Genomic DNA, 27961 nt, shown 5'->3' on the forward strand with positions numbered 1-27961 from the left:
CCTCCTCTCCACTTAATTCCTCCCACCTCGGGGAATACAGACAGCCAGCCAACCAGGAGAACTAGGCTCAAAACCAGAAAAAGCCAAGAAACCCAGGTACAGACCTCGCCCCAGAGCAGGCTCCTCCTAGAACCCAGAGGCAGCAGAAAATGGGGTCCTCTCTCTTCCATGGTGCTGGCTTCCAGAAGGAGAGGTGGGGATGGACAGGGTGTCTTCTGAGGATTTTTAAAAAACCTGTTCTACCAAACACAATAAAATGACACCTATAGCAAAGCCGGAGGAACACGCCACGGCACTGCACTGCTGATAAAGCAGGCAACTGCTCAGCTCTGGAATCCTCAATGGCTCCCGGTTGCCTACAGCATCGTGTTCACACTCTTTATTATGGCATTCAAGGTCCTCGATTTGGGGTTGCAGGATGGTACTTTTATGCTTCCCTCCTATTACTACCTCCCCTGCCCCCACACCCTACAGCTACCTACAGCCTCCCACTGTTCTCCAACCCCAACGTGAGCCTTTGTCCCCTGGGGCTTTGATCTGTCCTTAGTCTTCCCAATGCCTTTGCAGCTTTGCTGAAGCAGCTACCCCTATTGTTTCAACCAACCCCCTCCCCTCCTGTAGCCTGTCGACTTTAGACTTTAGTTGGGCTCCCCGTCAGCAAGAGTAAAGAACAACGCAGACGTAGGGGGTGGGGGAACAGACCTAGGTTCTGCCACCAAATTTTGGGTACAGCCTCATGCGAGTCATTGGGCACACGCCTCCACGTCCTCATTTATAAACTGGGCAGTGAGACCTCTGCCTACGTCATCGGCTGCCGAGCCACTCAAGTGAGATAATGGAGCCAAAGGGCTCTGCACAGCCTCAAGTGTGACACGAACCCAAGGGACTAGGATGTCTATTTTTAACTCCCCACATCCTGGCCGAAAAACAAATCCCTCACACACCCTGCAGATCCCTATCAGGGGCGCTGGCAGAGTCTTTTGGGAATTCTCTCCTCCCGGAAGCGGCGCCAGCTTTGATGGCTTTCCCTCTGCCGGGAAAGGCTCACAGGGCCCTGCTCCAGCCAGGGCCAGCTTCCATTATGTCTGGCTGGGTCCTCACGGTCCCCGTCAAACAGCCATTTCCTGGTTGACTCAGTTGTCACATATTCTCAGGCCAGTGACAGCCAAACAGGGTCACCAAAGATGCTGAGAAGAGTCATTCATTCATTTACTGATTCATTTACCCCACATTCCCTCCCCTCCCCCTCAAGGAGGTGGGGCCTGCTCTAGGGTCACCCAGAGGACCATGAGGCACCTGTGTAGGATGCTCAGGCTAGCGGTGGAGAAAGGTAAACTGATACAGCAAAAGTAAGCAGGACCTTCAGTAACAAAGGCTTGATGGGAGGCTATGGGGCTCCACCAGCCCTTGTCAGCCTCTAACAGGGCAAGGGACTTGAGCAGCATTTGAACATAAAACCAGATCATCAGCAAGCTCGCCCCTCTCCCCCCTACACCCCCAGCATCCCTCGGACATTTCAGCAAGATGGGTGTTGAACAGGAAGCAGCCACTGTGACCTACAGGGAGATGGGAGCTTCCTACCTCAGGACAGGACCTGGTCACCTGGCCCCCCTGTGTGGTGTGGGCTCAATTCATAAGGACATTGCCCATTCTCCCTGGCCCCACCTCACCCCCCTGCCACTGCCTGAGTTCACTCTCACCAACTGATACTAGAGGGAAAATGACCCCAACACAAGAGTTTCAAAGAAAAAGCCTCATTCTGCATGGGGAGCCCTCAACACAGGGAGCCTCCTCCTGTCTCGGGGAGCCCTGCTATCTCGGAGGCCTGCGGAGCGCAGAGAGCCCTGGGCTCGGAGAGAGGAAAGCCGACACAAGCCCCAGGCCACCTCTTTCCGGGCCTCTCTCTCAGTCTCGGTTTCCTCAGCAGAAAGCCCCCTGGGGACTGAGAGAAGGACGACATGAAACAAGACCCTGGGAGTGAAAGCTCTTTACAAACCAGGAAGTTTTATATAAACGTTTTGTGTCTTCGCGTAAATTCTTTCTCCGCATTTTCGCTCTTTCCCTGTTGCCTCTGGGGCTCAACGACCCTCTCTGAACTCAGGCACAGCTTCCCTGGGGGTTCTGACCACAAATAACTGTGCAACCCTAGAAAAGTCATGTGATCCCTAGGTGCCTCTGGGGCCACGTCTGTGGGCCCCCAACAATCCCAATGACCCCCGAGGACCCTCGCAAGGGCTTTACAGACTCCCTTGTGAATTCTAGGGAATCAGGTGAATTTGGACCATGCTCATTTGAGACATGAAGTTCAGCCTGCAGGTGGGAGAGTTGACAAGGCGCCCTTTTCAGACTGCTTCCAGGCCTTTCCGTCTTTGGTGCCACAAAGCCAGAATCAACTTTTTAAGAAAGCAAATCAAGAATGATCCAAAGGACGCAGGAAAGTCTTTCCACAAACCAAAGGCATCTGTCTGTCCATCGGTTGGAGCCAGCCTGGCCCAGAGCACACACTGAGAGGACCCCACCTGTTTGCATTGGGAAGCAGGGCGCAGGGCGCAGGCAATATGCTCTGAGCCAGAAGCAGAGAAATCAAGCCCAATTACAAGCCAGTCCAACTCTACAAGGCTTTATGAGCATTTACTAGACCAAAGGAGGCCTTTGTCAGGCCTCACCCCACTCCGTGGGCACAGAGTTGAGAGGGAAGGCCAGGGCCCTGCCCTCATGAAGTTCAGAGCCCATCTCAGAGGACAGGCAAGCCGATGACAAAGTGTACAGCAGGCAAGGCTGTCGATAGGAGCTACAAGCCAGGACCACACAGGGTGACGGCTCACCCTCAGCAGAGTGATGCGAACAAGTGGAGTGACATTTGTGCCAGACCCAGAGGGGCAGGAAGAATCTGGGCAATGAAGCAGTGGCCGAGAGAGAAGGGTGTCCAGGAGTCACAGGCAGAGACGAGGAAACAGGCAGCCTGAAGAGCAGAGGGAGAAGAGGCAGGGAGGAAAGTTGGAGCAGGCATGGGGCCTTGACTGCCGGGCCAGGGAGCGTGGGTTTGATCCTGTGAGTGGGTAACAGGGAACCATCCCCGGGGAGTGAAAAAGGAGGATGGAGGGCGAAGCTAAGGGCAGGTGACTGGCGGAGGCTGCTGTTAACAAGGGCCTGCTTTAGGAAGCCAGGCTGCTGGGGCCCCGTCCTGGGCACAGAGAGCAGGCAAGCACATTCCCTTAGCCAGCTGCTCCGCTCCAGTGAGAGGTTACAGCCACCCGGGCACAGACACCAGTTGGGAGGGACCAGACTCAAGGAAGGCTGGGGACGCCCAGGGGAGAGACATGTGGTGGCTCAAGCAGGAGAAAAGAGACTATTACACATGTTCCTGGTCTCTCAGCCAAGGCTATCCTGGGTGAGAGGGGGCTCAGCTGGGTTGGTCTCAGAGCCCCACACTCCACTCGACTCCCATCCACAACCCTAGTCCCTCCCACCATCACACTCCTGCAGTGTTAGAGATGCGAAATACTATTTAAGTCCGAGGTAAGCAACCTCACGGGCCCTGGGCTTCCTCCTGCGGCCCCGCCCCCACCGCCAGCCCCCTGAGCCCCCTGGGCTCTGAGCCCACAGAAGCCTTTCTGACTAGCCTCCTAACAAGCCCCAGTGCAGCTCTCTGCCCTCCCACCCAACCCAACAACTTGCCCATGGAGCCCGCTCCCCAGAAATGCAGAAAAAAGGCTAATCAGTGAATGCCAAGATTGGAAGGAATCGCAGAGATCTAACATCCCCCGTTTACAGACAAGGAAGCTAAAGTTTTAAGAGACGGCCAGCCCTGCTCAGGATCACACAGCCCAAGAGTGGCCAAGTCAGAGCCCAAACTTTTAAGCTTCCAGGCAAAGGAGGGCTCTGGCACCAAAGCCACATCCAGGTGGAGCAGAAAATCAATGAGCTGTGGGATACAGTGCAAAAAAAGCCTGTGCTTATTGTCAGGGGACCTCGGTTCAAGTTCTGACTCTACCTCCGTCCCCATGCACACAGACATCAGAGCTTTGGACATGTCACTGCAGCTTCCTGGACTCCAGTGATCTCTTCTATAATATGGGTGTTTAACAACACTGTGCTTTCAGCAGGACCCACGGGATGAAGGCGCAGCTCCGCTCTGTGCGCAGCAGAGCTGGGAGGTCAGGATGCTGCTGAGGTCCATGCAGGTGGCAGCTTTACTCCTCACCCCACCTGGCAGCCAGCTGGACCCAGCCAGCCTCCAGTCAGACTTTTCCCCAGAGCTGCCCACAGACCAGCAGAGCAGCCCTCCACGGAATGGAAGGAATTTCTACTGGATTTAAAACACAGATGCAAATGTAGCAGGCCCACCCCTCTCCCCTCCCTGAGAAGTTCAGGCACAGCCCCTCCTGTCTGGGAGGTCAGAGGCCTTCACGGGGCCATGGAGGAGGAAGAGGTCTGTTGGGGGGCCCTGCCCACTTCTCCTGAGTCCCTACCAGCCCAGCTGAGAAATCTGAGCACAAGGGCCTCATCCAAGGTGCACCAATCCTTATAGAAAGCAGAGGCCACAGGCCTGGGGGAGGGGGAGGGAGGTGAGCAGGGCCTCCTGGGAGCCACGAGCTGGCTGCCATCACATCCACTTGTGGCAGGAGAGGCCTCACCAGGGCAGCTCTGTCCTCTGAGGGCCTGACCATAACACCTGACATCCACCCCGGAGACTTCCACAGCCCATCCACAGACAGCAAACACCCCACCAGGGGGTGTAACACCATGCCCGTTTGACAATTGGGAGAAAGCCCCAGAAGGCAAAAGTAACCAGCTCAAGAGAGTGAAGCCAAGCCTTGAATTCGGATCTCTTCGAACTCATACTCCACATTCTCTCCCTAAGCATCCCTTGGGGCTGTGGGTCTCAGACAGTGATATACCTGAGAACGGCCTGGCGAGGTTTACAAAGTGCAGATTCCCAGGCCTGGAGCGGAGATGAGGAATCTGCATTTCAACAGGTGCCTCACGTGACTGTGAAAAAAGCATTGCCAGCACACACCACAGACCCAGGCATACACACACACACACACACACACACACACACACTCATGGGCATGCACGCCAGCACAGAACAAAAGTAACAATTGGAAGCCTGGGTTCTAAAGGCAGATGCTGGGTTTGGGATGCAGCCAGCTCCTTACAGGTTGTATGACCTTGGGTAAATCTCTTAAACCTCTTTAAACTTGTTTCTTCAAATACAAACGAGGGTAAGAAAAGAATCAACCACGTGGGGCTGTCTTCAGGATGCAAGGAAATAGTATGTGTAAAGCCCTCAGTCCAGGACCTGGCATATAATAAACACTCAATAAATGTGCCGTGATCATTGCCAAGCTCAGCTCAGTGTGTCGAATGCCTAAAGGAAGAAACAGAATGCCAGGCACCAGGGGACCACAGTGAATAATTGAGCCAGTAAGAGACGCCTGAAGGGCTGCACTAGAACCAGCGGGTAGAAGTAACAGGGACACAGATTTCTGCTCCAAACGGGAAGAATTTTTAACAGAATGGAGTTGCCCAGTCATGAAATCAGCTGCCTAGTGGGCTGACTGTCACTAGAGGATCCCAGGAAAAAAGACTAGATGTTCACCGGGTGGAGATACAGCGCCAGGGAAGGAAGAATGAGCAGAGGGTAGTCTGGACGGTCTTGAAGGTGACTTTGAGCCAGGTTTTGCAGGTCAGCCCCCTCCTTATTATGCTGGTTAATTAGTGCATTTGCAACTTCCTTAATATTTACAACCGTTACCTCCAAGCATCCAAAGGAATGGGGAGAGGTCAGCCGAAGACAGGAAGCCTTACAGGCACCTTCCAAGTAGTTCAGGACAGGGAGGGGGATGGCCGGGGCTACCTTAAATCTGAGGCCTACAAACCCACTGAAATCATATGCCTCGGAGGTATGTGGATCTGTGCACTTTTCTCGAAAGAGCCGGTTAAGTGGGGCTGGTCCACACCAACTTTGGTTAGGAGGGGAAACTGAGGCACAAAGGGACTGGGCCCCTCAGGCAGCAGAGGGCCTAAGCTCCAGGATGCAGCCCGGCAGCCCAAGGCTGTCATCCTATGAGCGAGGTGCCTTCCACACCTTACCTTGTAAAAGCCTGACTATGGCCCCCCGGAGTGGGACCTTTGAGCTCAGAGAGATTAAGAAACCTGCCCAAGGGACACACAGCTAGTGAGCCGTGGGGCTGGGGTTTGAACCCAGGTTCTCTGGGCTCCAGAGCTGGTGTTTGGTTTGGTTTTTAACCCTCAGGTGTACTGTCTTAGGCCAAGAAAACCCAGAAATGAGTCTGGCTTTGACATTGAGGGGAAATAATGTTAAAGATGATCCTCATCTGTGACAAGTTATCTACTTATCTACCCTTAATCAAAATTAAATTCAAATAAAAATTAACTTCCCCTCTAAATAGCAGGAGGGGGCAGGAAGAGACGGGTGCAATTTCCATATTACTCAAGCCTGACAGCTCAAAAGAACAGACCTTCCAGAAACCAGAAAACCCCACCATCATTCCCACCAGGCTGGAAATGGGAACCTAGATGTCTTGGGTCTCTCTCTAGTCCCACTCGGCTTAGCTCAAGGTGTTTTCATGGAGGGTGGGGTTCCAGGCAGTCCAGGAAACCGAAAAGCGACTACACTTCAACGACCCCGCCCCCCCTGAAAATTGAGGAGTGGCTACGGGTTGAACAAAACAACACTCAAAACGTGGGTGCCCCGGGGTGCCTGGCTCCGGGCAGAGGGGAGGGGCTGCCCAATCGCCAACCCCGAGGATGGGCTGAGGAGGGTCTGAGATCTTGGGAGACCACTGGAGGCTGGAGAAAACCCCCACCCCCAGCCCCGCCGGCTGCGGGCCCCAGCCGGGGGTGCCTTCCTCCTGACACCCCGCGCGGGTCTCTCCCAAGGACCCTGCGATCTGGGCAGGGCGCACAGGGAAGTTCAAAGGGTCAACGCACCGCGCAAAGACCCTCGCGGCAGAGGGGGCTGTGGGGTAGAAGAGGAGTAAGTAAAACAAAGTTGAGGCCCCCTCCTCAGTCCGGCATCCCCGTACCTCCCATCAGGGTCCCCAGATCCTCTGAACCCCGGATCCCTCCGGGACCCCTTCAAGTCCCCGGGGCCCCTAATACCCACTCGGGGGCCCTAGTTCTTACCTCTACGCGCCAGCCGGGCCGCTGGACGCTGCCATCCCAAACGCGCCGGAGCCCGAGCTGCCCCGGGCCAGGGTCACGAGGTGGCGGGGTCGCAGGGAGGCAGGAAAGTTTCCGGAGCGCCAGCCAGGCAGAGCGGGCCAAGCGGGCGGGGGCCGGGCAGGGGCGCGCTCCGGCCGGCTCCGCGCCTCCGCCTGCGCCGCGGCGCTCGGGCTCCCGGGCTCCCCCGGCCACCCGGCCGGCCCAGCCCCGCCAATCGCAGGCCCCGCCACCCGCAGCTCCGCCCGCCCGGCCGGGACCGACCGGAGGCGGGGAGCCGAGGGGCGGGGGCGCACCTGTTTGGCCAATCGACCCCACTATTACCACCCCGCCCGGCCGGACTGGGCAGGGCCGAACCTCTCAGCTCCCGGCACACGCCCCCTGTCCCCGCTTTGGCCCGGGATCTAGGCCAGGCCACATGCCTCCTCCCCTTCCCGGGCCCAGCGGTCTCAGCCGGCCCGCGGAGGCCCTCTGTGCGGCTGGACTGCGCGCCTTCCCTGGCCTCCAGGATTTCAGAGAGAAATCCCTGCTTTAGCCCGGGGGCTCTGGGGTATGGGACCGGGGAGTGGAGCACGACTCTGCTTCGCTCACCCCTCTCCCACTCTACACCTGCTCTCCCGCAAGGATCTTCGCGCGTCCGCTGACCCTTTAAACTTTGCTGTGCGCCGCGCCTGGATCTCTGGCCGCGCGGGACGTGGGCCGATGCCAGGTCCAGAGCGTTGGGAGAGGCCGGCGGGGTGGGGAGGACGGCAGAGAGAAGGCACCTCCAGCCCTTCCCACCAACACAGGCTCTCGAGGACTCATCTGGGTTCTGCCAGACTTCTCCAGCACGCTTGTGATCCACTGCCGCGGCTTCCCTAACTTATCTTGGGATCAAAATATTAAAGCTTGACGATTTTATTGTCCCATTTTCCAGATAGGAAGACTGAGGTCAAAGAGGCGACCGCTTCTGGGACGCGGCAGCGAGACGGTGACTTTTTCAAACTAAAGGTGAGTTTGCAAACAGCGCCTGGCTCTGCTCCCCCAGCCCTGTGCGACCACCCACTCGTCCCCCGCCTCCTACCTCGGGTGGGGACGCAGAAGGAGGCCCCAGCAAGGCCCTGGGAAGAGCGAGGGGTACGGCCGCGGGCGGCCGGCCTTACCTCGGCTGCCAAGCGTGTCCTCGCAGAGCGCGCCGGCGGGAGGCCCCAGCAGGGGCAGCGAGGCCCAGGCGAGCGCGCGGGAAGCCGCGCTGTCGGCTCCCATCCCGGACGGCCTGGGCCGCTCCTCGGCTCGCGGGCCTTCCACCCTCTGCGGCACCTGTGAGGACAGCGCCGTGCCCGCGGCCTCGGCCTGGGAGGGTGGCACCTGGGCCAGGCCCGGGGTCGGGGCGCGCGGAGCTCCCTGGGCTCCTTGCACTTTCGCGGTTCGAACTCCCACAGTCGAGGCCCCGGCTCCCGGCGGGCGCAGAGCCCGCTTGGCAGGGCGCTATTTTTAGCGAGAGCTGCTCTCCCAGTTGGACAGACAGAACCAGTTAATTCGGCCGCTCGGGAAGGGCCTGCACCAGAAGCTCCCCGGAACGGCAGCTGCGCTCTGCTGAAAGCTGATCCTTCGCATTCCTGCCTGGCGAGGCGGGAGGGCGGGAGGACGCCTCCAATTCCTGGGGGAAGCCGGCGTCCTCTGTGAAGGCAGCGCCTGGACCGCGCGCACGCCCGGGCTGGGGTTCTTTCAATGACTGAAACCCCCCCCAGACTTCCTCCCGCTGACCCCAAGCCTCAGACGACTTTCCCTCCCTGCTGGCCTCCAGCACTGGGAAGAGGCCCCCAGAAATGGGGTCTGGGACCCTGCAGCGACAAAAGCTGGCACACACACATTCCTCAGGGGCTGCCGGTTGAATGAAGGGAGGAAGGAGTGAATATCACTTAGGAGATGAGCCCAGGGGTCAAGTGGAGGTCTTCAGAGCCCGGGCAGCATGGGATGGATGCCCAGGATGGCTTTGAAATCTTACAGAATCCCTAACCAACCCCTTCTGGCTATGTGACCTTAGCAGGTAATCTTACTTCTGTGCCTCAGTTTCCTCTTCTGCATAAAGGAGTCTTAGGAGCCCAAGAGACAAAGCGTGAGAAGTGCTTTGCCGACAAAAGCATGACATGGAGGTTCACATAATGAGTCATGAAAGGGATGCAAAGATGAATAAGACGTGGATCTGCTCTCAGGAAGCCACTAGCCCTTCTAATTCAAGGGAGGAAGTGCTAAGAGCCTAAAAAGGTACAACTAGACCATATGATATTAGCCCAAGGATAGATAAATAGGCCAATGGACTAGCATAGAGGCTGCAAAAATAGGCCCACACATGTATGGAAACTTGATAACCTGCAGAGGTGGTGCCGCAGGTCACTGGGGAAAGGATGGACTTTTCTATAAATGGTGATTTTATGGACTCAACTGGCTGTCCATATTGGCAAAAAATGAGATGAAATCCCTACCTCACACCATGCATAAAAAAATCAATTTCAGGCAGATTAAAGACTTAAACGCAAAAACTTTGTAATAGGGAAAGATTTCTTAAAGACCCAAAAAGCACAAACCATCGAAATAAAGATCGATACATTTAATTAAAGTGTAAAACTCCTGTTTATCAAAAGAAGATATTTGGAACACAATATCCAAAATGTACAAGATCTGCAAATCTGTTTTCAAAAGAAGCAAGAAAAAATCAGGCAAAATATATGAACAGACGATTCAAAGAAGGGGAAACAGAACGGCCAATAAATATATGAAAAGATATTCAGTCTCACTCTTGATCAGGGAAATGCGACATAGAGCCCCAGGAAAGCACCATTGCACACCTGTGAGGTTGGCGAGAAGCAAAGAAATAGGACAGCAGAGAGTGTTGGCGAAGATGTGGATGGAGCTCTCAGGCACACCTGGTGAGAGGAGAAATGGGTACCACTGCACTGGAAAAGAATTTAACAGCATCCAGAAATGTTGAAGATGCTCACACCCCAGTGACCCAGAGACTTGGCTTCTGAGTTAAAACTAGAGAACGTTTTTCTTGCCCACTGCAACAGGGCTTATCCTAGTAAAGCATCTGAAACAGGCTCAGTGTCCATCAGCGGAAGAACGCGTGAACAAATTGTCAATTGGTCAATGAAATTCCATACTGCCATGAAAATGAATGACTAGAGATTCCTCGTGAATCTTAAGTGGAGGGGTGGGGAGCGAGTTGCTGAAGATCAAATCGTATAGTATCATTCATACAGATTTTTAAATCATGCCAAACTAAATGATACCATACACTGCTAGGAATGTGATAAAAGTATAAAGAACTCTGAGGGATGATAAATACACTATTCAGCGAGCTGTTTACCTCTGGGGGGGAAAGGGAGATGTGAAGGGTGGCGGAAAGGGGCTTCACCCAGATTGGTGAGGTTTTATTTCTTGACCAGGGTGGTGGGTACACAGCTGTTTGTTTTCCTCTTCGTACCTTTTTTTAGGTACAGAGCAAGCATGGTGGTATAAAATATAAAATCCAGTCTTGCTCTGAACTTCAGTTTTTTTGCTGAAATAATACAGTCCGTGAATAGTAACACGTGTCTATGAAGTGCTCAGCACAAACCTGGCTCATGGTGAAGCTCTCGGTAAATCTTAAGAACATGAATAGCCTGCTCCTCACTCTCCTCTGGGACCTTTCACACCCTAGTCCCAGCTAACTGAGACTCTCCCTCCAAAGCATCATGCAGCCCTGTTCCCAAACGCCCCCAAGCTCTGTCATGCCCTCAAGCTCTGGCACCAACTGTTTACTCTTCCTAGAATGCCTGTCCTCCCTATCTCTGCCGGGCCAGGACCTGTTTCTCCTGTTACGATCCAGCTCAGGCATTTCAGCCCATGGAAAGCCCCTGGGAAGTCTGCGTCTGCTCTCCCAAGCAGAGGATGCCTACAGCACCCACCCACCCCACCGTCCTTGTTTAGCACATTGTGGATTGTTGCCCCTGTAAGCTCCTCCAGGTCACGAAGCTTATCTGAGCCGCCACTGCAGCCCTGCCACCTGCACAAAGGCTGGCCTCAGGAAGGTTTGTTGAATGAATAAAAGGGGTGAGGGGACCCAAATATTGAGAAACAAAAAGGGGGGGCCAGCCCTGTGGTCAAGTGATTAAGTTTGCTCACTCCACTTTGGCAGCCCAGGGTTTCGCCAGTTCGGATCCTGGGCGCGGACATGGCACCACTCATCAGGCCATGCTGAGGTGCCGTCCCACACAGCACAACCAGGAGGACGTACAACTAGAATCTACAACTATGTACTGGGGGGCTTTGGGGAGAAGAATAAAAAAAAATTAAAAAATAAACAAGAAACAAAAAGGGGTCATGCCAAACTCTCAAAAGGAAAACAATCCCACGATGCGGATTGACCGCTTGGTCTTCACTGAGTGTTCTTGGATCTTACTGTGACCTTTGGGATCCGAGAAACCTGGGTTCACACCTAGGCTGAGCCACTTGCCAGTTCTGTGACCAAGGCCATGCTACTCCATCCCTCTGAGCCACAATTTCTGTGTCTGTACAACCAGGATGTGACCAGGGCTTATTGCTAGGGGTACTTGCAAGGATTCGATGAGATAATAGAGGCAAAGTGCGTGGCCCTGTTTTGGGAACAGGTAGCAATTATGTGAATATTGGCCAAGAGGAAGATGTTTGCTGGGGGGGGTGGGAGGAACACGATTGGGTTACTATGAAAGTAGGAGACTGATTTAAAAAAATGCCAAGGGGTGTTCTCCAGTTCTGAACAAAAGCATGTAACAGGAGCCTGGAGGGTCAGAAGTGTGCTCTGAGTTAGTGCCCTTGGTGCTCTTTCCTCCTGTCCTTTTTCCCACCCCTGGGCGAGGGTCTGCGCATTTCATAACCACGGACCCTCCTCCCCGTCTCTCCACGTCCATTCTGGTCCCCTCCAATCTGTTCTCGCATGTAGCCCAGGGATCCCAATCTGGACCCGTCTGTTCCTTGCCAGCTTCCATCTGTAGGGGTGACAGAGCCTGCAGCACCTTCCCCAGGGACGTGTCTGAGGCGGTTTACCGAGTGCATTGTCTGCACTGTATATGCAAAATCCACATATGTCTGCTTGTCGGGAGCTTCCATCAAGGCAACATACAGGATTGCAAATTGCTTACAGTCCAGACTCTGGAGGAGGAATTGGCCAGTGTTACATGTTGTACAAGCAAACAAATATATAAAGTCGACAGGGTTATATGGTCCCTGGAAAGGAACAACGCTGTGTACTTCACGGGTTCAGATGAGACCTTCTGGGCGAATGAGCCGATCCTCTTTGATCCAGATTGCATTGGACAATGTAATATTATCCTGGTGACATGGACATTAGCCACTTTTGGCACTTTGTCCCATGCAAATGGCCATGAAAGACAGGAATCTCACCCAGCTTAAGGTTTGCCATCTCAATGCTCCTCAGGAAGGTCACCAATGACCTCCTTGTTGGTAACGCCAAAGGACACCTTTCCATCTTCATCTCACCTGACCCCTTGGACATAATTCATCCTCTGGAAACTTTCTGATCCCTTCCATCTCACCATCCTTTCCCAGTTTTTCTCTAGTCACTTCTTCCTCTCCTTGGCTTCCTCATTTTACTCTCCTGGGCTACAAAAGCTGGAGCTGGAGATTGTCCGAGTCCCTTTTATCCTTCCAGACTCTCTCCACAGGCAACTTCGATTGCATCCAGGCCCGTGGCTTCAACCACTGGCTTTATGCTGGTGATTGCCAAATGTGTGTTTCCAGGCCAGTGTAGACACTGTCATCTCTGGACTTGAGTAAGAATGGAGCTGGCTTCCTGCGTCCATTTGGCCCCTCTCTCTATTGGTCCCTGTCTACGTATTCTCCTCATGAGGTTTTCAAAGCACAGGTCCAATCATATCACCTGGACTCCTGCTTAAAAGTTGTTAATGGCTTCGTGTTGCCTTCTGGTGGCCTACCAGGCCCTGGGTGGTCCGGCCCCCGCCCACCTCTCCAGCCCCACTTCTTGCCATCTCCCTTCTCCCTCTTCCCACCAGCTTCCAGGTGCCCAGATATGCAATGCTCCTTCCCATTACACAGCCTTTGCACAACAGGTTCCCCTCTCCGGAACACTTTCCTCTGTCCCCTCCACTCCTTGGTCCGGTTAACTTCCTCCCATGGCAGCCTAGGCATCATGTCCTCAGGGCAGCCCTCCCTGGCCTTGCACACTACACACCCATGGCCTGAGTCCCATTCCTTCATGGCATTCATCACGGTTGGTGACTGTACCTTTATTGTGTGATCACTGGATAAATGTGTCACCCTCCCGGGGCTGGACATTCCTGAGCACAGGGACCATGTCTGGTCTTGTTCATTGTTGCAGCTCCTCCACCCCCAGCAAAGACCTCAGCAGATAGGAAGTGCTCACTGAAGGTTTGTTGAATGAATAAGCGAATCCAAGTCTGGTTGCACACCTCCAATGCTAGGCTCTGTTTATCATTCTTGGACACTGTTAATTGCCAGAATTTTCTACATCTGTGCACATGGATATGTACACAAGTGTGAGTGCTTTGCCAGATTCTTCATGTTTTCTCTCACATCATGTTCACAAACACCTTTGAGGAGGTTCTGTTACTATCTATTTCCACTTGACAGACAGATGAGGAAACTGATACTCAGCAAGTTTAAGCAACTTGCAGAACATCATACAGCATGGCAATGCAGAGCCTGTCCTCAAACCCATGTCTGTTTGACTCCAGATCCTAGGCTTTATAACCACTGTGCTACACCTGTATTCATACATGCACTATTTTACAGCCGTACAAACTAACCAGTTAGTACTTAATCTCTTATTGGGGTGGTGGGCCCTCACTTGATATGAAAGTGAGATTCAAAACCACATCGACCCAGATATCATATGGTGAACACACAGGCCCACAGGAACCCAGGGCAGGGATGACGTGAATGGGGGTGGGGGGGGAGCAGAGAGAAGCCCTGATCCAGCGTGCGTGCAGGGCAGTGAGGGTCACAGAGAATAAACAGTAGAAATGTGCAAACCTCCCTTCCGGCTCTGAGGTGTTTGAGAATTCCACACCCAGAGAGAATGTGTCTGGCGTCTGATGCTATGAACGGAGGACGGCTCCGGTTCCCAGGGCAGGCCTGTTTTGAGGGGCGCAGCCCTGTGTGAGTTTAGTCAGCCTCCGATGCTTTGAGTCTGTCTCTGCAGTTTCTCTCACACCCACCCCTGCTATCCGTGGATTCCCCGGGTGCCTGAGTCAATGTCAGGCTCTGCGCCAGGCTCTGGGCTTGGTGCTGGGGACACAGGTAAACAGAGCAGTGAGCTGCTCACATGTGCAGGGGAAGAGATGGTCAACAAGTCCACCAGGACCCATGGCACACCCCTGGGTGCTTTCCCCGCAACCCAAATGTAAGGAGCTCCCAGTGTGCTCATGATGGAGTACGTAGGTGGTTGCGGGGGCCCTGATGCCAGTCTGGGCTGGTGGGCTGAAGCGATGGTTTTCGGAAGGACTTCCAAGGAGATGACCTCTGAGTGTGTCTTTGCGGAGCAGAGAGGGAAGTTAGCCAGGCAGAGGAAGCAGCCCATGCGCAAGCACGACAAGCTGGAAAGGACCCAGCGTGCTCAAGGATTCCAGTGAAGCAGCCGTGAGAGAGGGGGCAGGAAAAAGAAGCAGAGCTGGGTCATGAGGGGCCACACTGTCATGCCCAGGAGTGGGGACTTTGGGGGAGCTACTGGGAGACCCTAAGCAGGGGAGGCGCAGTCAATGCTTGAGTTTTACAGAAATCCCTTCGTCTGGAGGAAGAAGACCGATTTAAAGGGTCCAGACTGGAGGCTAACAGGAGCGCGTTCAGAGAAGAGGGGTGCCTGGGAGTGAGGAAGGGAGGACAGACAGCTCTTCAGAGGGTCTTGCTCAGAAGGAATTCAGGAGATTAGGGGTCGTGGAGGGGAATGGTTGGGTTTGGGGGGATGCGTGGTGGATACTGGGACATGCAACCCAGATCCTTCCTTGGAGAACAGAGGACTCACGCCCCGAGGGTGGGGAGGCTGCTGCAAGATGGCCCTCTTTGGGGGTGGCCTCTGCTGAGATGAGCCACTGCACCTGAGGTGACACCTCCGTCCCAGGGTGGCCTACATCAGTGGCCAATCACCCCAGGGGCATAAAGGCCCAGCCCCTTGACACTACTCAGGACAGCTCTGAAGGCCATCCCTGCTCCGGACCCGTACCCGCTGCCTCCACATAGGGTGGGCCGAGACCTGCTCTGAGACCGCACAGCAGCTCTACTTCTCCTGCTTCCTGCCCTTCCCTTCCACAGGCACTGAGCCCTGGGGCAGGCTCTGGTAAACCTCCTGCATGCTGGTACGGCTCAGAGCCTGCTTCCGGGCGAACTCACCCGGTGATAGGGAGCACGGGAAGCACTTGTGTGTCCTGGCTGGTGGGAATGACCCGAGAGACAGTGGGACTTTCAAGTTGCCCTTGAGAGAGGTGAGCGACACTCAAGGGAACAGGCAAGGCCTCAGGAGGGATGGAGAGACTGGCTCATCCTGGGACAGAAGCAGAAGTTAGAGGCAATTTGGGGTGGAGATGGGGTCAGGAAATGCAGGGAGTCACGGCCTTAACTTTTTGTTCCTATGCAGCCGGAAGTAAGGTTGGCTGCTAAGAGGAGGGACAGACATTAGAACAATTACACAAGAAAGTAATGACCAGGGGCTGGCCCAGTGGCATAGTGGTTAGGTTCGTGCACTCCACTTCGGCAGCCTGGTGTTCACAGGTTCAGATCCTGGGCACAGACCTAGCACTGCTAGTCAAGCCACACTGTGGTGGTATCCCACATAAAACAGAGGGAGATTGGCAAAGGTGTTAGCTCAGTGACAATCTTCCTCACAAAAAAAGAAAAAGAGAGAAAGTAATAACCACAGTACCTGATAAATACTAAGGAGTGTAGGGCCTCAAGGGGTGGATAGGAGTTCCCCAGACTGTGTGCCCAGTGGGGAAACTCATACCAAGCAGAGGACACAGCTGGTGCCCAGAACCCGGCTGGAGATGGTGTAAGGAGCTGGGGTAGGATTGCCAGATGAAATACAAGATGCCCAATTAAATGTGAATTTCATATAAACAACAAATAATTTTTTAGTATAAGTGCGTCCTATGAACTATTTGGACATATTTATACTAAAAAATTATCCATTATTTATCTCATCACTTTCTGACCCCCTCTCTGCCAGCAGCCCCCTGGAAGATCCCCCACCTGCAGCCAGGGTACTTCTCAGATTCCATCAGATCCTTCCCTTGCTCAAACACGTGCAGTGGCTCCCCATTGTCCAAACCGTCAGTTGGTCATTTGAGGCCCTCTATGGTATGATATTCAGCCACTCTCCCAACCCTGTCCCCCATACATGAACACCACCCCCCTTTAATCTCCTGCCTCTGGGTTTTTTGCTCAGCTTCTCTTCTACCTACAATGCCCTCCCCTAGGCCCACTCTTCCAGGAAGCCGCCCAGATCCCTCTGGTGGAAGGAAGTAGTGATCTCCACTGATTAGCAGCAGTAGCGCCTTGAGCAAGTCATTTCACGTTTCTGAGCCTCCATTTCTTTGTTCTAAAATGGGAACGGTACTGCCTCTCTCAGCTTGCTAAGGGGACAAGAGACCATGTCAAGAAAGCAACACTCTTAAATGCTGGTGCTCCCCCCGCCTGTGCCTAGGTCAGTATCTGGCACCCAGTGGGCACAAACACACGTTTGCTGCATTGAATTGACTCAAAGGTCCTGAGCTTTTAGAGTTTAACTTGTCTCTTGGAATTACCATGCCCAACAGTGGAACTTAGACAAATTCAATTTCCTATATAAAGATGATCTGAAAAGAGACGAATAACAAAGCCACTGCAATTCTGATTCATAAGAGGTTTCTCTCCCAGTTGACACGGGGCCAAACCAGCTCCCCAGAAAGGGTCCATTTGGGAACCAAACATGGCGCCCAGCTTCTCCAGCTGGAAGCGGGAAATATCCGCCACATGTTTCTGTCTCAAGCCCTCCCAATCCCAGACAGCAAAAGGTGATTTCTTATAACCATTAGCATAATTACCCAACTGCAACGCTGTAGAGAAGCGATTAGATGAGTCTGTGATTTTTGCACAGTTATTTGTCTCAAGTAAGTCACCTGAAGTTCATCTGCCATCAGGATTCACGGCTGCGTTCTGTAATCATAGGGAATTATTTTGCTAATAACAGAGGTACCTTGATCTAATTTAGTTTTAATGCCAGGAGGTGCCCTCCCAGAGTAATCAGCTCCAGGGCAATTCTAATTTCCAGGTTTGTTACACATTCTGGAGAGAAGATTCAATTCAAGGAGGCTGAAGTTACTTCTTTATCACCCAAAGGCATCTAGGGGCAAAATAGAATCCTACCTCTACGTGTTTGCAGAAAAATGCAGGCAGAGGCCCAGCGATAGGGAGCCAGGGGAACTCCCAGCTGAGAAAGAATGGCTAGAAGACAACACTCATGGGTGAGGACCTGGGTGAGATAGGTCCCTAAGGCATTCCCTGGGAGAACTCTAACTTTTCTTGTGTTCATTCATTATCTCATTCGTTCTTTTATTCCATTTCTGAGGTTGCTGCTCCACAAGACCTCGTCGCTGCTATTATTTGAGTACAAATATTGATAAGAAACAGTGATGCAGCCCTGTTCTAGCTGCTTTACACATATTAACTCATTACACCCCTATTATCCCCATTTTACGGATGGCAAAGCTGAGGCAGGGAGGTTAAGAAATTTATCTCAAGGGGCTGGCCCCGTGGCCGAGTGGTTAAGTTCGCGCGCTCCGCTGCAGGCGGCCCAGTGTTTCGTTGGTTCGAATCCTGGGCGCGGACATGGCACTGCTCATCAAACCACGCTGAGGCAGCGTCCCACATGCCGCAACTAGAAGGACCCACAACAAAGAATATACAACTATGTACTGGGGGGCTTTGGGGAGAAAAAGGAAAAAATAAAATCTTAAAAAAAAAGAAATTTATCTCAAGTCACACAGCTGGTGAGGGGCATAGCTGGGATTTGAACCTGAGCCCGTGAACGTCCTCAAGGTCACATACAGGGAAGAATCCTGAGTCCATTAGGAATTGTTCAACCCCTACTCTGTGCTCTCATTGACCCCTCACAACAACTCTGGGATGAGGGTGGTGTTACTCCCATTTCATTGAGGAAGAAACTGAGTCTCAAGAGGGGGCTGATTTGGCGATGGTCAATGCAGTGAGTAAACAGAGGAGCTGGGCTTTGAACCTGAGATTCTGATTTCATACCTAGTGCTACTTTGGCTAAAGGCAGGAGTCTGTGCGGTATCTCTGAGCAGCTCTGAAGCAGGCTGGGTATGGTGTAATTACAGTATGCTCTGCTCTTCCCTTCCCACTTCAGGGCAGTTCCTCGTCCCCATGCCCCACCCCTCGCCCCAGAAACCAAATGTCCTTTGCTGTCATTCCATGTTACCAAACAAAACCGACTGTCAGATTCCTAGTCATTCACTCATGTTTACACTTTCCGCAGAGGGCTGTGGGGTTCAGCGGGAAGGGCCGGGAGGTCGACGTGGCTCTGCCACACCATTCCTCTCTAGGCTTTGGTCTTCCCATCTGTTCCAGAAGGGGTGGCTGCTTTTTAAACTGATTCAGCCACAGAACCCTCGTTTCAAATGAAAATTGTCAGGCAAGCCCAACGTTAGCATTTGCTCTGGACAGAACTGTGTTAGGAGAAGGGGGGTGGGTGTCTCCTATTTGGCAACATCTGGGCCTCTCCTTGGGACCCCAGGACTCCTCTACACAGTTGGAAAACCGCTGGCCCCGACAGAGTCTGTTGGATCTTGGGGTTCTTAGAACCGAGGAATCTGAGCTCCACTGACGGCCGGTGATGGGCGAAGTGCACTGTGGGCAGTTCAAGGCCCCCCCATTCCCCTGAACTCCTGTCCTGCCTTGTTGGTGGCATCAAGGGCCAAATTCAAGAGGGGCTGTCAGCAAGGCCGGGCGCTGCCCAAGACCCTGCCTCTGGGGGAATGAGCCTTCCAGCAGTCCCACCACAGAAATGATATCCGCTTCTCCACATAGGCCTGTGGGGTCAGTCCGTCCTGCCACATTTGCTCGTGGCCAGAAGGAAGGGCTACTCCCCTCATCCCTATTGCCTCACTGTTTGCTCTCTCTTGTCCTCTCTCTTTTCTAAAAACATGTTTTTCATCCCTCCCTCTCCCTCTTTCCTTCAACAAATGCTCAGCTTTCTGTTCTGGGCCTAAGGCTGCAGGGGAAATGAGAGGACTCGAGTGCTGTCCCCAGGACAGAGACTTCACACACAGAGACAGCTGCATCCTGGAGGGATTGGTGCCACCAGCGTACCAGGCACCTACTCACTGGGGCTAGGAAGGCTTCCTGGAGGCAGTGGTGACTGAAGGGGCACTGAGACACATGTAGGTGTTAACAAGTTTGGGGGCATGTAGGTGGGGAGGAGGCAGGCATACCAGGCTCAGGAGAGAGGCCTGGAAACTGTGGGGGCCTAGAAAGCCCGAGTGCTTGAGGAGCTCCTAGTCTCTGGGCCTGGGTGAAGCATGGAGTTGAGGGGCCATGGCAGGTGGGGTGAGATATGTATCCTTGAAGGGCAGACCAAGGGCTGTGGACTTGATCCTGAGGGGCATGGGGAGCAGGTGGAGGTTTTGGGCAGGGGAGTTGGGGAGGCTGGTGGTGCATTTTAGCAGCTCATCTGGCTGCACACGGTTGGCGATGGAGAGACGGTGAAAATGGGGCTTCTCTTCCCCTTGTCACCTCCACAGCCCCCACCCTTCCTCAACACACTCCAGGCAGCCCTGGTTCCCTCTGAGACACAGCACGTGGACAGCAGGAAGAGAGGGTGTTGCCACCCTGGCCTGGCCTCCCAGCCTGGAAGGCTGCCCTTGACCCCTTCACTCCCAGGACTACCGGTCAGGAGTTCAAAACTCCATCCCGACTGGCTGGGATGCTTTGATTTCAGGGCCTCTGAAAAGGGCCTGTTTGTGAACAGGGACTCAGGCAGCTTAGCTTCCCCACCCCTTTCCAGCTCCTTCTATCCAAATCCCGGCTCTGACAAGCTCCTGCCCCAGCCTCACAGCCGCTCTTGGCCCTGGATCACTACCCCCCTGCCCCTGACCATGCCCTGGCCGAGGAGTGGGAGGTTCCATCCCCAGACACAAGCTCTTTTGGTCCACCACTCAGCTCGGCCCTCAGCCGTGCATCCGCGTTGGCGGAGGGTTTCCTGGCACTCAGGGAGCCCCAGGTCAGCTGAAGGAGGAGGCGTGGAGTGGACATCGAGGGGCTGGGGACAGCGGCTGGAGCCCAGGTGATTTCTGGCTGCAGCTTTGGGCTCTGTCCCTCTCCTGCTCAAATCGCTTCCATGGCTCCTGCTGACTCTAGGACAATGGTTCTTAACTGGGGGCACTTTCACCCCCAAGGAACGCTTTGCACGGTCTGGAAACATTTTTGGTTGCCACCACTAGGGCTGGGGGTGAGGGGCAGGGATGCTACTGGCGTCTGGTGGGTCGAGGACAGAGATGCTGCAAACATCCTCCCATGCACAGGACAGCCCCACTACAAAGAGTTACCTAACCCTAACTGTCCATAGCGCTGAGGTCAAGGAACCCTGCCAGAGAGGTAACCCCCGACCCCCGCACGCCCTCATCTGGCCTACCAGCCTTCCGGGCATCACTCCCCTGCTTCAGGCTGGGACTCTCCAGACACTCATCCCGCCTCTGCATCTGTGTTCCTGCTGTTTCCCTCTTGGGGCGCCCTCCCTGCTGCCCTCCACCAACCCAAACCTCGTTTCTCTCCACCCACTTCTAGCTGCACGAGCCCCAGCTGCCTCCTCCCAGAAGCCGACTCTGATTGCTAACACCCTCACTCCTCTCCTCCCTGATCAGCCCCTGCCAGCTTTGGCCCTCCAGAGTCGCATTTCGCACATCTATGCAATGAGCTGGTGAAGTCAGTGGAGCCCCCAGGGCCCTTGTGCTCTGAAACAGCCCCTCCTGCCTCTCCCTGGTACAAGACCAGGCACTTGGGGTACTCAGTGCAGACTCACAGTGGCCCACAGTGGGATGCACACCGACTGTGGAGCCAGCAGGACCAGGGTTCAAATCCTGGCTCTGCCACTTTCTAGCAGTGCGACCAGGGGCAAATGGCCAAAGATCTCTGAGCCTCAGTTTCCTCCTCTGTAAAATGGGGATAGGTTTTCCAGTGAGATTTCTGAGAGCTGTGCACCGTCCCTTCTCTCCCCTTCTTCCCTAACAGTCAGGCTGGTTTATCTCGTCAAGGTGCACCCCCTTCTCTGGCCATCTCAGATCAAGAACCATCTACTGTCGGGGCCAGGAGGAGGAGGATTAGAGGGTTACCCTCCTATTTCTCCCTAGAAGCTGAGCTTGCACTGGTGGCCAAGGACATTGGGGAACAGAGACCTCTGAAGCCCAGACACAGGAACAGGAGGCTGAGCAGACCTGGGTAAGCTGCGGCCCAGCCCGGGAGCGCTGCTGCCCTCTTGGCTCCCAACCTTCTTGACCTCTCTCCCAGTATGTGCTCTTCCCAGCTTCCCAACCCCCTCTTGGAACTATTCGTGGCTCCCCAGGGTGCAGGATAAAACCCAAGTCCCTGAGCCTGGCCCTGCAGACCTCTCCAGGCCCCTACCCCCTTCCTCACCCATGTGGATTTTGGGGTCCAGCCTCAGTGAATTGCTCGAGGTTTCCAGTAGGCCACTTGTGGTTGTTGACCTCCAGACCCATCCCCTGTAGTTCCCGTGCCCGCTCACAGCCTCCTTCTGCCAGGCCAAGCCCTGGGTATCTTTAAGCTCAGGGTCCCCCTCCCCAGAGTGGCTTCCTGACCCCGGTCATTGTAGCTGTGGGTGCCCGTCCTGAGCGCTTCCCTGAGGACAGACCCCCAGGCTCGTGCTTCCCTGGGCCTCCAGGGCCCCACATAGAGCTAGCCCAGAGGAAATGCCCAGTGTGATTTAAAAGAAGTGAACGTGGGTGGGAAATGAAGGCCCCCCCAGCTCCAGCACCCCTCCTTCACTGCCAGTGGCTGCCCCTTAGAATTCCCTGGTGGGGGTGGGGGAGGAGCGGGAGGGGAGGAGGGGGAGGGATTGAAACATTCCAGAGCCCAGGCCCCCTCTAAACAAATTGAATCCAAATCTCTAGGGGTGAGACTCGTGTGATCTCGACCCACAGTGAGAGTGAGAACTCTCTGCATGACCTGGGCTAGCCCATGTCCCCTCCCCAACCTGGGTGCAGGGGACGCCCCTGTCAAGTGAGCTGACTCCTAGGGGAGGCTTCCAATACTCTTTAAGACCCCCCCATGTGTTGCATGGATCAGAGGAGCCCTTGACAGCTTGCACCAGTCATTCATTCAACAAACATTCCGCAAAAACTGCCAGGGTGCAGAGATGAAGCTCCCAGGTACAGCTGCGACAGACAAACTGACTGACACGCTAATGGATGAGGCCACTGGGCGTGACAGGGCTGCCCTCGGAGCCCTGAGTGGAACTGACTCGGGGACCAGAGAAGAGTGAGGGGTGTTAGGAGCACTTGTTAGAGAGTCCCCTGGTCTGGGGTGGGGACTGGATGCAGAGGGTGAGACAGGAGGCCCAGGTGGGGGCTGGCAACTGTGCAGGAGGGATGTGAACTAGGCTGTGTGGGGGACAGGGGTCGGGGGAGACGAGTTTGAGACCCCCTAGGTGCAAGGAAAGGGTGGGGGCTGTGGAGGGAGAGGGAGTCCTGTGGGCAACTGGGTGGCTTGGCCAGAGGAAGAGGCAGAGGACCCGCAGGGAGGACTGAGAGGGGATGGGGAGAGAGGCGTGAGGGAAACCAGAGGGCGTGAGGGTTGTGCGTGGGGGTAGGTGAGAGATTCAAACAATGACAAGCACAGTAGTAATAACAATCGTGACAACCAATGTCAACTGAGTGCTAACTCGGCCTGAACGTTCTCAGGACTGTTTTCTAGGTATTAACACGTTTACTCCTCTCAACAACCCGTGAGACGAGACCCAGTGCAATCATCCCATAACACAGATGGGAAAACGGAGATTCCGAGAAGTTACAGAATTGTCCCAGAGAAAGTGATGTGGATTTGGGCTGCCAGGCTCCAGGGACCTCGCCCTGACCTCCCCCAACTCCATCCCACCCCGCCCCTCCCCACAGGGCCTCTCAGCTGAGAGGGCAGGTAAGATGGTGCCCAAGAATGTCCTGGATTCAGCAATTGGGGCTCCACTGGTTGCCTTGGTTGGAGCAGTTTAGGGCCAGGGTGTGGCACTGAGGACCTGTGGGCAGTGAGGAAGCCAAGTCGGCCCTGGCGGGGGGCTCGACTGTGGAGGAGGAGGGGGCTTGAGGGCCTGAGGTGTGGAGGAAGGAAGGGAGCCGGCACTTGCTGAAGGAAGCAGAGAGCCAGTGCAGGGTTGACAAGGAGGTCCCCAGGCAGGCGGAGGGAGGGCCGCAGAGCTCGGAGCTGAGGGAAGGAGGGGAGACCTGGAGCACAGAATCCAGCGGGCTGGGAGGGGCCTGAAGAAGCTGTCGGAGCTCCAGCCTCGCTTCTCTCCTGCTGCCCCTGAGTCTGTGCGACTGAATGAGGAGGGGGGCTCTGCAGGAAGGGGAGGGGCCAGGCTGTGAGCTGGGCCGGCCCAGCAGGAGAGAGGCAGAGAGACAGAGAGATGGATGGAGAGACAGAGACAGACAGAAGGAGAGAGACAGCAGTAGAGAGAGACTCTGAGCGGGTCACTGTCCATCCCCTGTGAGCTGTCAGAGGCCAGTCTGGGAGAAGAGCCCCAGAAGGGGGAGCACAGCCACCCCTACCCGGCCCCCCACGGAGCTGGCTAAAGGAAAGACTAAAGGGTCTCAGAGCAGGCCTATTTCTAGGTACCCTGGCTTCCCGGCCAGGGAGTTGGCACAGCCACTTGGTCAAGGACAGTCTCCCTAGGAGAAGGATATCTATCCCTGCCCCCCAACCCGGGAGCACACCGGGGGCAGACCTGGGACAGGTGTTCCTGAGTGAGGCCTGAACCCCCAACCCCCGGCTTCAGGAGGCCAGAGCCCCCCAGCCCCCTTCCCTCCTGGCCTCTCTGGCTACCTTCTAGAACAGCCTCATCCTGTGGTCTCAGGGCCCCTCCCTCCACTGCCGCCCTCCACTCTCAATGCCTAATGTTCACCATTAGCAAAGGCAGGGGAGGCCTTTGCCTGAGATTTGGGTCAAGGGAGAGAGTCCTGGGCGGAGGTGGGGCTGGAGGCTGGGGGACAGGCACCTCCAGCCATTTCAGGAACTGCGATCCAGTGAGCTGACTTTTCTGGAGCACAGACCCCCTCACTCGGGTGCAGAGCCTGTGGAACCCCCAGGTGGGAGGCTGGGTTCCCCACACCCTCACCAGCTCGCTCATGGGCTTTGCAGACACAGCCAGCCGAGACAGAGACCCACACACAGGCACTCTGTTCTCCTGGCGAGGCGCTCATGCCCTCAATACGCATTCGTGTGCATGGACACATGCGCACACAGACATGCGGCTGCGTGGAGGCACGCTGGGATGTAGGTCATTGGCTGGAGCGCCTGGGGCCGGGGCTCGTGAGGATACAGGCATCCGGGCACACGCTCCAGAGTGGACAGACAGGCCCCCTCCCTCCGCCTGCCCCTCCCCGCTGCTCGCCAGCCCGTGTCAATCTGACCCAAAGGCTCTCGAGGCCTCTGCTGGCTTTTCCCCAGAATCCCGCTGGCAGAGACTGCAGACCCCACTCTGCCTGGGCGAGGGGGCAGAGTTCCTGGCCACACGACTTTTTCTCTGTGTGTCGGTCCCTGTGGGGAGCAATGTGGAGTCTACAAGAGATGGAGGGATGCGGCCCCACCTTAAAGACTTCCAAGACATAGCCCAGGGCTAGAGGCGCTAAGGACCAAGAGGTCAAGGAGAGAACAGAGCAGCCTCAGCTGGGCTGGTGAGGGCTGGCTTCCTGGGGGAGGTGGCAGGACCTTGGCTGGGCAGCTGAGTGCAGGCTTCGAGAAGCCTAGGAAAGGGAGTGGTACTGAGGCAGCTGGGAGGCCCCCCGTGCTCCCGTCCTCCACTCTGGCATTGGGGTCTCTCCGGAGGTCACATCTGGAAGGACCATCACAGACTTCTCTACACAATCCCCTTGGATGGCCCATCGGGCCCTTCCGACACAGCCAGCCCAGGACATCACTCCCCCTCCCATCCAAAATCCGCTCTTCCACCCGTGTCCCCCTCTCAGTGTGGACACCAACGCTCCTACCATGCAGAGGGTCAGGTCACCCCGACCTCCTCACCCCATTCTCCTCAGCCTCCAAGTTTGCTGTCTAGCTCACAGAGCAGGTCAAAACCTGGAGGTGGAGACAGGCAGGGCAGCAAATGGACGAAACTCATCAGTGTGCAGTAGCATAGCAGGAAGCCCGGGGGGCCGGGGAGCTCAAACCAGGAAGTCAGGGAAGGCTTCCTGGAGGAGGTGACTCTGGAGCTGGGACCTCAGGATGAGCAGGAGCAGCCAGGTTAGGGGGGTGGTGGGGAGAGCTAAGATGGAGGAGTGTTCCAGGCAGGGGGATCAGGAAATGCAAAGGTGAGGGAGGAGAGGGAGGATGGCCCATTCAAGGCGGATATTAATTCATGATGACGGAGTGCAGAGAAAGAAAGGATGTGGCTGGAGACACGGCCAGAGGCGTCATCCGGGGTCAGACGGGGGACTGCCTTGAGGCTGTGTTAATGAGTTGAGACTTCATCCTGCTGCAGTGGGGCGCCCTGTGGAACTTTAAGATGCCTGTGAGTGGCCCTCTTTGGCTGCACGTGGAGGATGAATTTGGGGGACGAGTGGAGATGGGGAGCCCCAGGAGGCAGCAAGAAGTCCAAGGTGGGGCCTGGTCTGAGGTGGGGGCTGGGAGAGGGAAAGTCAAGGCAGATCTCAGGACCACGTAGGAGGCAGAACGGACCAGGGTGGTGCTGGTTCCTCCCCTCTCAGGCCCTGTCTTCACACCATGTAATGGGGGCTGGACGGGAGGACCAGGAAGACCCTCTCCCTTGTGCCTCCTCACACCTCGGGCCGTTTCCTGTTTGCTCCAGCCTCCCCGGGCTTCCCAAGGTGACCTCTTGGGAGGAATCCCAGCTGGGAGGGGCACAGCTTTAGCTTGGAAGGCCTGGGGTAGGGTCAGCAGCCCGGACACGTCCCCCCAGCAGGAGGCATGGGCTGGGCAGTGGCAACAAAGGGCTGGACTCGGAGCACGCAGTGGCCAGCCCAGGGAGACCAGCCAGTGAGAGGGTGCTGGGGACACCCTGGTCCTCACGGGAAGGGCCAGCGGCCTTCTAGGAATAGGGAGAGCCAGCGCTACGGTCCAGCAGCCTGGGTGCGAGTTAGGCCCCATCACTTGCAGGACTGAGTCTTGGGTTAGTGACCTCACCTCCTAGTGCCTCAGTTTCCTCATCTATAAAATGGGGATTTAACGTGTGCAGTGGGAAATACACCAGGTGGTCGGAAAGCTTAGAGGAACTGGTCCACACTGCTGAGTGACTGAACAAAGATCTGCACACCTGGCCCCAGGAGGGAGGGGCCAGCCCGAGGCAGTCACCATCCAGGACAATACCAGAAGGGATGATCTATCCACATCGTCCTCACCAGAGTGGGAGCCCTGTGAGGCGGCTACCACTGTCCCCACCCCTCTGATGAGGAGGTCACGGCTCAGAGAACCACGTGGCCAGGCCCACGGGAGGGCAGCAGGTGCCCCAGCCTGTGCATGGGAAGTGTAGTTCAGGAGGCCGCCCCCCAGAAGCCTGAGGAGAGGACGAGGGTGAAATACCTTTGCTTTCTGAACAACAGGAGCTCCCGATTGAGCCCCTCCCTCCTTCTCCCATCAGGAGCCCCTCTCCTTGGGGGACAGCAGCTCCTCTCTCCTGAGCTCTCTCCTGGCTCTGCCCGGCTGCCCTCTGCACCCCTCTCCCTGGACCTCACTCCCTGGCCTTCATGTGCAGCCAGCAGCTCAGGCCTGAGTGCGTACGGCATTTAAGCCCCTCCCATCCGTCCTCGTGGTTCTTCTTATTGACTATTCTTCCTGATTTAGCCTCTTCCCAGAGTCCCATGGGGCAAGAAGTGGGGCGCCACCACTCAGCCACCTGCCCAGCTGGGGAAGGTCAGAGGCCCAGGCGTGCCCGGCTAGCAGGACTGAGGCTGTCCTGGACCCAAGGAAGGTCTGTGGATCGGGGACCAGGATAGCCAGGGGGCAGCCTAGAGTGGCGGGCAGACACACAGGAGTCTGGGAGTCCCGGGTTTGAATCTCGAGTGCCCCCACTAGCTGGTGGCCTTGGGCCCTTCTAGGCCCCCACTGTCTCATCTGAGCAATGGGCTTAAGGAGTCAGTGGCTCCCTGTGGAACCCCTAGCACAGAGCCAGGGATGTAGCCAGAGCTCAGCACCCCACTCTGCCTCTCTGGCCTCAGTTCTTCACCTGTGAAAGGACCTCAGGTGGGAGTGTGGCTTCTCCTGTGTCTTCCATCCCCTGAGGCCCAGCCAGCTGGTGCAGGGCAGAGCCCTAGAGCAAGATGGAAGGACTCTGGATTTGGCATCCCTTCCCCACCCCAGTTGGGCATCATTATCTCAATTTCACAGATGGGGAAACTGAGGCTTGCTGAGGGTGCAGCTCTCTGCCCAGGGCCTGTTGAGTTAGCTAAGTGGCAGAGCCAGGAGGAGGCCCCAGGCTCTCGTCCCAGAGTTGCAGGGCAGGCTTGAACAGCACCCATCTCCCAGTGCTCCGTCCACACAGACAAGGCCT

At 55.6% G+C, this 27961-nt stretch overlaps 1 protein-coding gene and 1 long non-coding RNA gene across 11 annotated transcripts in view; one reads left to right on the plus strand and one right to left on the minus strand.

Moving 5' to 3' along the window:
* DAB2IP (DAB2 interacting protein) overlaps positions 1-27961 on the minus strand; it is a 194479-nt gene that overhangs the window by 161106 nt on the left and 5412 nt on the right. For 2 of the 8 annotated variants that reach the window (XM_070518825.1, XM_044778869.2), the window contains exon 1: positions 7156-7370. The exons of 2 other annotated variants lie outside the window; for them this stretch is intronic. Coding sequence is in view for 1 of the 6 variants with exons in the window: in XM_044778863.2 (XP_044634798.1) it covers positions 8334-8436 (103 nt within the window). In the remaining 5 variants the exon portion in view is untranslated. Of the gene's footprint in view, positions 1-7155; positions 7409-8333; positions 10907-27961 lie in introns of those variants that run through there. 4 more of the 8 variants (XM_044778863.2, XM_070518824.1, XM_070518828.1 and 1 more) reach the window with 4 other exon arrangements.
* LOC106824194 (uncharacterized) overlaps positions 7404-27961 on the plus strand; it is a 39530-nt gene continuing 18972 nt past the window's right edge. Inside the window, exons 1-4 of one of the 3 annotated variants that reach the window (XR_011506244.1) lie at positions 7407-7900; positions 8108-8181; positions 10984-11243; positions 11351-21554. This is a non-coding gene — a long non-coding RNA (uncharacterized lncRNA). Of the gene's footprint in view, positions 8182-10983; positions 11244-11350; positions 21555-21584; positions 21673-27961 lie in introns of those variants that run through there. The other 2 variants (XR_011506243.1, XR_011506245.1) reach the window with 2 other exon arrangements.

Source organism: Equus asinus, chromosome 10, assembly GCF_041296235.1.
Source record: "Equus asinus isolate D_3611 breed Donkey chromosome 10, EquAss-T2T_v2, whole genome shotgun sequence".
Taxonomy (NCBI): domain Eukaryota; kingdom Metazoa; phylum Chordata; class Mammalia; order Perissodactyla; family Equidae; genus Equus; species Equus asinus.